Consider the following 9,994-nt stretch of genomic DNA (forward strand, 5'->3'; position numbering starts at 1 on the left):
GCAAGGAATGCCCGCATCATCTAGCGTATCTTTGATAAACTCCCATGAGATTCTATCGTAAGCTTTTTCGAGATCTATCTTAATAGCCATAATACCTTTTTTACCTTTCTTCAACCGCATGGAATGCATGGCTTCTTGGGCCAAAATAATATTGTCTGTGATATTCCTCCCCGCAACAAAGCTCGTTTGAGCCGGATTAATGATAGTTGGCATAATATTCTTGAGTCTATTCGCAATGAGCTTTGTGATAACTTTGTAGGAAACATTACACAAGCTTATAGGGCGAAATAACTTCAGCGAAGACGGGTTCACACACTTAGGAATAAGAGTTAACAAAGTATGATTTACCTCCTTAGGGATAGGCTCCCCGTCGAAAATGCCCTTCACAAACTTGCACAGGCTATCTCCTACTAGGCTCCACTGGCTTTGGTAGAAAAAAGCGTGCAGACCGTCGCTTCCCGGAGCTTTGAAAGGTTTCATGTCCCATAATGCTTGCTTAATCTCCTCCAAAATAATCGGAGCAGCTAGGTTCTCACGGCCAGTGTTATCAATCTCAGGGAAACTCCCTGTAATAGGGAAAGGAGCAGCCTGAGAAGGACTTTTAGAATATAAGCTGGCATAGAAGTCAGTAGCCATCTTCTTCAGAACATCCTGGTTATCAACAAAGGTCCCATCTGAATTTTTTAGCACAAGAATTCTATTTCTCCTCCTTCTCTCCGCTACTTTCTTGTGAAAAAATTTAGTATTTCTATCTCCATCCCTTACCCAATCATTTCTGGATTTCTGAAACCAAAAAAGTTCCTCTTGATAAAGAACTTCATCGAGATCATGAGTGAGTTGGACCTCCAACTCGATAAGCTTTTGAGAGTTATAATGATCCCTAGCTCTTTGAATCCCGTTAAGACGTTTCATCAAAATATCCTTTCTTCTAAAGATATTCCCAAAACCATCTTTGTTCCACTGTTTGGCACGGCTGATGAAGTTATTAACTGAGCTTGCAAAAGAGTCCGAGTTCTCCCAACTCTGACGAACAATCTGCTCAAATCCGCTGTCTCCAGACCAAGCTGCTTGGAAACGAAAAGGTTTACTTCCCATATTCACAAGGCGATGGGTGTTAAATTGCAAGAAAATCGGATTATGATCCGAATGAATTCTCGGAAGGTGGAGAGTATATTGGAACGTAAATTTACTGGACCAGGCTTCATTGCATATAAACCTGTCCAATCTTTTAAGCAAATTACCACGCCTCCAAGTAAACGGAGAGCCGCAGTACCCTAAATCAATCATACCAAACTTATCAAACCAGTCTTTAAAAGCTCCACAGCCTCCAGGTCTGCCAATAGCACCCCCCTTCTTCTCGTTATTGTGAAGCGAAGCATTAAAGTCACCCCCAAGAACCCAAGGGTCCGAAATAGAACTCGCCAAATTAGCCAAATCATCCCAGAGATGCAGACGAAGATGGGCGACAGGGCTAGCATACACCACAGTAAGAAAAAACGAATCTCTTCCTTCGAAAACTTCCATATGAATGAAGTATTTGTTATTCTCTAAAATAGAGATAGATATACCATGCCTCCAAAGGACCCAAATACCTCCTGAAAAACCGATCGCTTCCACTCTATGCGAGAAATCAAAACCACTCTTATCAATGAAAACATCTGCCTTATCTCCACTTATACGAGGCTCAAGAATGCCAACGATATCAAATTTATACTTACTACAAAGACTTTTAAAAGTTCTATTAAACTCCTTCGATCTAGCTCCTTGAACGTTCCAAATCATAATCTTTTTGTTGTCTATCATCAAAAAATTTTGGGATTGAAACAAACTAGACCTGGGCAACATCGTCCCCATGCATCTCAACATCTTCGCTAGAATTGACATCGATAGTCTCAACTACCTCCTCCATCGAGTCTACCTCCACAATATTCATATCATCTTGGTTTCCACAGTTCGACTTAGTGATCAACTCTCCAGTTTTGATTGTATTTCCCGCCGGAGGTCCAGGGTCATCCAACATCTGGCTATGTCTGTCCTTGGAACCATGAGAAGAGACGGCTGGAATGGAATTGTTGTTCTCCTTAGCTGAGGTGTAATATACCGTAACAGCTGAGTGATTTTGCATGTTCAACGACGTATTGGCCTTATTCACAACATAACGACTTTTTCCTGTGTTAGATGGGCCCGTGGCCCTATTAACTGGGCCAATAACGTTACTCACATCCTTTAGAATGTCACTTTTACCTGTAGGGGCAGTAAAGTCTTTTTTTGCATGAGAAATGCGGTCAGTGACCTTGCGAATGGTATGCTGAAAGTTAGGAACCAAATCTATATACTCCTCGCCCACGTTCTGATCTTTAGCTGGGATATTCAAATCTTCATCATTATCTCTTTCCAAAATTTGAAATCTCGATCCCCTCAGATTTGTTCCTTTACTGGAATTCTCCGCTTGGTAATTATTCTTTTTACCTTGGAAATTGGTTGACCTTCCTTTTTTACTGACCATCATCCAAGGCCCAAAATTAGGGTTTGTTTCACCACCAGTAGTAGTCACCGGCCTATCCTGACTCACCTGACCTCCTTCACCGCCACCTTGCGCTGGTTTATCTTTGACAATGATCTCTGGACAAAACTCTTTCACATGGCCAAACTTACCACAACTAAAACAGATTCTGGGGAGACATTCATATTCAACCATTTGAATTTTCCCATCCAGAGAGAACTGAGCTACAAGAGGCAAACTCAGGTCCAACTCTACCGCAATACGTGCAAATTTTCCCCTTTCCGCAGATTCCGTGCAATAGTCTATTTTGATCACTGTTCCCACCATCTGACCAATATATCTGAGAACCTTCTTATTGTAGTAATGGATAGGCATTCCTGGAAGTCTAATCCAAGCTTGAATCTTCTGTATCCTGTCTGCTCTACAATCAAATTTTGGGCTCCATGATTGAACTGATAGGTAATGTCCTAACATGACCCAAGGACCACCTGTGAGGACTGCTTCAACATCTCCACCACTTTTGAGTTTAACCAGAAAATAGTCATTTTCGAGATCGATCACATCGAACCCTTGAGTGAAATTCCACATAGACTCTAGGCGATTACATAGGCTTCTGTATCCAATAGAACGCCCAAGCAGTTTAACAATAACTGTGGCTTTCCACTGCTTGGACAATTCTTCTTGAACACGATTAGAGAAGGTGATAGAAGGCATACTACCTTCTCTGTAGACAACAACATCTGAATCGGAAACCGTAAACTCCTCAAAATCCCCAGCCAAAGAACCTGCTCTTTCCCTGTCAGACTGTAGAACTTTGTCCTTGAAGGACATGACCGGGGGGTTGCTGGACTGAGACTCCCCTTCTCTAAATCTAGCTTTTTTAGTCGACCTGTCTTCCGACGGAGGTTCTCTAGGATCTTTCTCGAGAGAATCGCAGCTCATCTCCATTCTTTTCCCTGAGTTCACTCTACTTCTTTTTTAACCAGCTGATGTTTTCTCTTTATCTTCAAGAAAATACCACTTTCAATAAGAAGAAAATACCACTTTCGAATAGTGTTTGTAGGGTTTTCAATCCTCTTGATTTCAGCTCATGCTGTGATTGATTTGGCTGTGTCGCATGCATGCATATATAATTATATATGGCAAGTGGTGACTTCTAATGATAAGGTAAGATCACACTTAGCTCCTTGTAATAGTGATGGTTTTAGTCGACTGATCAGTAAAAAAAATAAAAAAAATTTACAGAATAATGGAGATAGAGATAAAACATAGATTGATATATATACACAAAAAAAACCATTTAACTTAAGCATGAGACATTTGATTGTACGACATCTTAACATGACGAAAATTGACTATAATCCAAAAAACTCGCTAAACAATCATCGCTAATGAGCTGCACCTGGTCTATAGCCTAACCGAAAACCAAATTATTCTAGTCATTACTATAATTTGTAAAATGGCAGAATCAATCAATATGAAATAAACAAGGAATGCTTGTTTATATAACGCTAAAGATGAAGGGATAGAATCTATCCGGATAGAACTATTAATACTATAATTAATGATGTAGAAAAGACTAATCTACCCTATTTGAAACATCATCATAATAATTGTTATTTTTGCGTAACTTAAAACAGCAATTTATGTGCCAATTTAATGGGTTGATTTTCCCACTCCAACCATTCATAAATACACTCCATATATTTATAATTAGACTAATATGTCCTTCACCAGTTTATATTAATCTAAAAATGTACAGGACCTAAACAACCATTTCTAAATTTCATTTTTATTATAACAGTGGTTCTTATTTTATGCTAAAAAATTATACGTTATAGGAGTATTAACAATTTAAATTTTTCTTTATTTTATTTATGGTCTTCTTTCTTATATTTTTAAAAGGTTCATAACATCTACTTAAAATTTATAAATTTATTTTTAAAAAAATACTAACATATATATACTTTTATCTATATAAAATTTTATAAAAATGGTTGGTTGAGTTTTACATAACATTAAAATGAAAAAAAATCATGCTAATTGTATTAATATTATTATAAATTAATTATCTATTCAGTGACTTACTGGATGTTTCCAAAATAAAATGGTACTCTCGGATCGGGTGAATTCAATAATAGACGATTGTTGGCATTTTAGCCTTCCTTCTCCTTTCAGGGTCTATCTGAATGAGAATTCAATACTTCTTGGTCGGTGGATTGTTAGTGTGGACGATTTGAAAAATATAATTGGAAGATATATATGGTTAGGTTCCATTTGTCTATTGGGTGGAATATGGCATATCTTAACCAAACCCTTTGCATGGGCTCGCCGTGCACTTGTATGGTCTGAGGAGGCTTACTTGTCTTATAGCTTACATGCTTTAACTGTTTTTGGTTTCATTGATTGTTGATTTGTCTGGTTCAATAATACCGCTTATCCTAATGAGTTTTAGGGGCCTGCTGGCACAGAAGCTTCTAAAGCTCAAGCTCCATGTTTTAAAAATACGGTTAACCAACATGTTAACTAATCAATTACGATAAATTGAATCGGATTTTGCAGTTTTTTCTTCTGCTGTACTTTACTTTGTTTTCTCAATTAATTTTAAAAATATACATTTTAAAATCCATTGTACTACAAATCCACTTTTTAATAGCAACGAGAATAAAATTTCAATAATTGAGATAGAATATTTATGTTCAAATTAATTTCAAAAATTAATACCATTGTAATAATTTAAATACTAAATTTGATAGAACTATTATTTTTATGTCATTTTTTATTGAAATGACCCTTGAATTTAATTGGCTTAAATATTTAATCTTTATAGTAATAAAATCATCTAATTTATAGTTCTATTGAAAGTTAAAAATACGAAATAACGTAAAATGTAACGTTACAAAATCGGAGTGCCATTGAAGAAAAAAAGTAAAAATCGGTAGTTTTTCAGCTTGATAGACATTTTAAAACTATAGTAAATTAACTCAAACATTAATCTAAATAAAGTTAAAGTTAATAATTAGCTATAAAAATAAAATGTTAATATGATTTTGAGATAAAATCAGAAATGTTATGAAACTTTAGGAATAAATATATAATTATGAAAACGTCGATTTTTAAGTTATATAATTATAGTTGGATCCATTCTTTTTGAGCTAAAAATAGAACTAATCAAAATAAATTTAGCATATTTGATATAAATATAATATAATTATTGAGCATTTAATGATATTGATCCATAATTTATAGTAAGTAGTACTCCATGGTAAATAATTTGTTAAATCTACTAAAAATAATTTTAATAATTTAGTTGGAAAATTTTAATTTTTTTTAAGATTTTTATCTAAATTATTAAAAGTAAAATTTAGTAAATCAATTTATAAGAAAATTATCAAAAATAAATAAATTTATACAAATGAAATAATATAGTTTTTTAATTAGAATTAATACCATCAGTCTATTTTTTATAAAAGACTTGTTTTTATTAAAAAAAAAAAGATAGATTCTAAATCGGTAAAGAGACACAAAATTTATAGTAGGGCATGTAAAATGCACTATGCTCAACTCACAATAAATAAGGAACAAAAAACGATGGTGCAGAAATCAGAATCCAATTATCTCCATTAATGTCTCAATGCATATACTCTATAAGGGCATAATAGTAAACGTAATCACCAATTAATGTAAAAAGGGCTGTTTGCTGGTCTATTTTATCCTTTTTGTCCGGATAGATTCTATCCTATTATCACTATTCTTTATATAAATACAGTCGGCCCTCTAATAGTTAATATTCTATAAATTAATAATTCTATTAATTAATAGAAAATTAAGAGAATCAACTTCGTTCCACGTCGGATAATTAATAATTCTATTATTTAATAATTAATAAAATTTAAAATATATTTTACATGAATATTAATTATTAGAGAGATTTTTTTAAGAAAATATATAACAATTTATGATTTATTTGAGGCAATATTAACCTTAATTCATAAAGTGGAAGTTAAAATACCATCAGATTATGACTTTCTTATTTTTTTGAGAAATTTTAAAAGAAATTATTAGATAAACAAATTAAAGTAAGTAAAGTATCTCTGGTATAAAAAATATTAAAAATTATTTTACTTTATTCATACAACTTTTTAATAATTATTTTTTGTTTTGATATCAATTGATATTTTTTAAATTAAATATAAAATTATTTCTTTTAAATTGTGTGTTTGTAAAGTGTATTTAGTTAGTTTTTTTATAATATAATATTACCATTAGGTCTATTAATATAGATGCTTTAAAATATCTTTTATAAATTTTTTTATACAAATTCTATAAATTAATAATTCTAATAATTAATAAATTTTTGATCCACCATGTGTATTAATTATCAGAGGGTCGACTGTACAATTAAAACGATAAAATACGAATTAGGGTAATATTGACAAGTTTTTAATGTCAAGATAAGATCAAAAAGAAATTATAAGGTCAGAGTTTTTTTATGGTATTAGACATATAAAATATTGTGATGTTGTCCACTATTTATAAATTTACGTATTCTTATTTCTATTAGATAAATATTTTATTGAGGAAAATAATTTTTTTAAAAAACATTTATATATACATATATGCTTTTAAAATATGAATATATTCTTAAATAAAATATCTTATATACACACAAATATATTTATAATTATAATTATAATTTACAAAAATATATATCATTTATAAACAGATTAATCGGTTAACCGTGATTTAATTTTAAAATTTTAAATCCTAAACCTAAACCATTAACCATAAAATTTTAAAATTACTCTCTCTGTCCTGTAAATATGGAAAGAGTAGGTTCTTTTTTTTTTTCTCACAAAGATAAAAAAAATAGTGTTGATGAGATATAATATTATTAATATACTTTTAAAATATTAATTAAATAATAGTTTCAATATATGAGTTATACATCTAAAATTATATTGGTTATTTGTATAGTAATAATGTTGGTTTGTGTGAATCACTAGTTGATTATAATTTAGTTCAAAAATTCGAAAGGACAAATAACAAAAATTATTATAAATCACCAATAATTAACCATTTTTTTAATTGTTGAGAACAGTTTATCTAGTTTATCTTTACGGGACGGAAAGAGTACAATTTAAACACAATCTCAAACCGATTAAAATTTTCCATTTAAATTGTTCAGTTTTCGTTCTATTAATTGGTTTTTTTTATCCCTCTATATATCACTACAAATTAAAGGTCTTTTATAATATCCTTTTTATCCCTTTTTATTTATTGTTTTTTAACAGTTTTTTTATTCATTATTGTGCATCTGTTGTATTATTTAAAATTAATTTCTAAACATCCATAAATAATATACTTTTCATTAATTATTGTTATTTAATATTTCTGTGTCATATTAGTACACATATTCACTTTTTTTTATTGAATATATATTGACTGATTTATCATTCTTTTATATTTCTTTTAGTGGTCTCCATATATTTTTCAAAACATGCGTAAAGATAGACGATTTGTAAAAGTTCAGTCCATAAATAAAAATAAATAAAAAATATAAGATAGTTTTCAATAATTAAGCACATTCTATATGTTATAATATTAATTTTAATAATTAAAAATGTAAGTTAAACCAATTGAACCGGCTTCGTAAAACTGGTTTAATTTCTGGCCCCATCCTATAAACATTGCATGAAGAGCGTCCACATGTGCAAGCAGAGTTAACTAGTTGCAATGCCAGGTCATCCAACAATGTTATCCTACGTGGCAAGTATTAGGTTTTGACCCATCTTCCTGGGTCCCACACCATTAAATAAAGAAAAAAAAACAAACACTTTTGTCTCGTCTCGCTATCCATTAATATAAAAACCCACCACCTTCACCTCCATCTACGCCAACCAAAGAAACAACAAAACAAAAATCAAAATGGGTAACTGCATACACCGTGAATCCTCCACCCAATGGGGCGGCGACGACTGGGGATCATCACCGGCGCCGCCGTCAGACAACATAGAAGGTCAGCTTCTCGGAGATCTTAACAGAGACTTCACAAAATCTCCATCTGCAGCTACTAAGACATCGAATAAAGAAATAAAGATCAAAATTACGAAGAAACAGCTGGAGGAATTGTTGGGTAGAATTGATACGGAAGAATTATCGATAGAACAAGTTTTAGGTCAGTTGATTAGTGTTAGTAATCAATCGTTTAATGCGCATCAAAGATCATGGAGGCCTAATTTGCAGAGTATTCCTGAGTGCGATTTATTAATTAGCTAATGGTGTTTAATAAATATTTAGAATGTTTTCTGGTAGATCCATGAATTTTCAGAAATTCAATTGTGATGTAATTTTGTTTAGCATGTATAGACCAAGACTGCGTATATATTGTGTATATACATAAGAAGCCAATAATTTAGAGTTTGATAAATTTGCTTTCTATTTCAGCTTCTTTTTTTATTTATTTTTCTTTACCCTCAATGCATAATTATTTATGAATTAGGGGAAAAAATCTCATTTCAAAAGGATTTTGTTACAAAATTACTAATTTTGATTTCAAAATGAATTTCTGTAAGTATTCATTTATAGGCGAAGCTAAGTAAAGAAGAACGGCACCTCGGCGTCCAACATCTTTCCAGCAATCGACTTATTAAGACTATAAGCTATTTTATATTTTTATTTTTGTAATTTCTGTAGTTTTCTTTCTTTTGTATAAGTATTATTATGTTTTTAAACAATCCTTAATCATTATTCATCTCCACCTGCCTTGTGGATAAGGAAATGCATGAGTCGTAATTTGATTGTTAGGGTTGACATGCTCCGCGCTTGTGCATCGAACTGTATTCCTGCAATTTTTTCACATTCTCTTGAAAATTTATCTTTCCCTTTCGGCTATATAATTCCACGATTCTACGGCATTAAAAAGAAAAGAACTCTATATAACTAGTTTAAATTTAAAATGAATCGGCCAACATAATTTTAGAAATAGAACTAATATTGAGGTGAAGATCTAAACCACTCCAAAAAAATTGTGAACAATTGAAAGTGGTAAGTAAGTATATGATGAGTGAGCTTGCAATAAGTGGAATGGGGCATTAAGTTGAACATGTCATGTGCATATGTCATTGTCAATTCAACCACTAAAGAAAATAATGTGCTCAATATCAAATCACATTATAAAACCTAGATGGTTGGATCATATATTATTTTGTACGGTTCAAACTTTGAATACCCAATATTAATATTAATTCAATTACTCCACATTTATTTAAGCCCATTAATGAAATTGAGCTAAGTCAATTCGTGGGCGACTAAATTGGTTGCTGTGTCTCTAAAATGGTTGGCTGGCTCTAAATGACCAACTCACTTTTGATGGAGTAGCAAAATATGAGCGGTGTACATGAAGAAGAAAAGTATGCAAAAATAAGGCTATTAATTAATTATTGGATTTTCTTTTCAAAGAAATGCAATTATGTGAGATTTGTATTTGTA

At 31.7% G+C, this 9,994-nt stretch overlaps 2 protein-coding genes across 2 annotated transcripts; one reads left to right on the forward strand and one right to left on the reverse strand.

The window, feature by feature from the left end:
* Window positions 1-1,828: 1,828 nt before the first annotated feature.
* LOC126668126 (uncharacterized) lies at window positions 1,829-3,451 on the reverse strand. Its single transcript, XM_050361341.1, has one exon. It carries the CDS (start codon window positions 3,449-3,451, stop codon window positions 1,829-1,831), a length of 1,623 nt encoding a protein of 540 aa, XP_050217298.1.
* Window positions 3,452-8,431: 4,980 nt separating this feature from the next.
* Window positions 8,432-9,190, forward strand: LOC126668127 (uncharacterized). The gene is made up of 3 exons (XM_050361342.1): window positions 8,432-8,760; window positions 8,819-8,849; window positions 9,092-9,190. The coding sequence occupies exons 1-3, from the start codon at window positions 8,432-8,434 to the stop codon at window positions 9,188-9,190; spliced, it is 459 nt and encodes a 152-aa protein (XP_050217299.1).
* The last annotated feature ends 804 nt before the right edge of the window (window positions 9,191-9,994 follow it).

This window comes from Mercurialis annua, linkage group LG2, assembly GCF_937616625.2.
Source record: "Mercurialis annua linkage group LG2, ddMerAnnu1.2, whole genome shotgun sequence".
Lineage (NCBI taxonomy): Eukaryota > Viridiplantae > Streptophyta > Magnoliopsida > Malpighiales > Euphorbiaceae > Mercurialis > Mercurialis annua.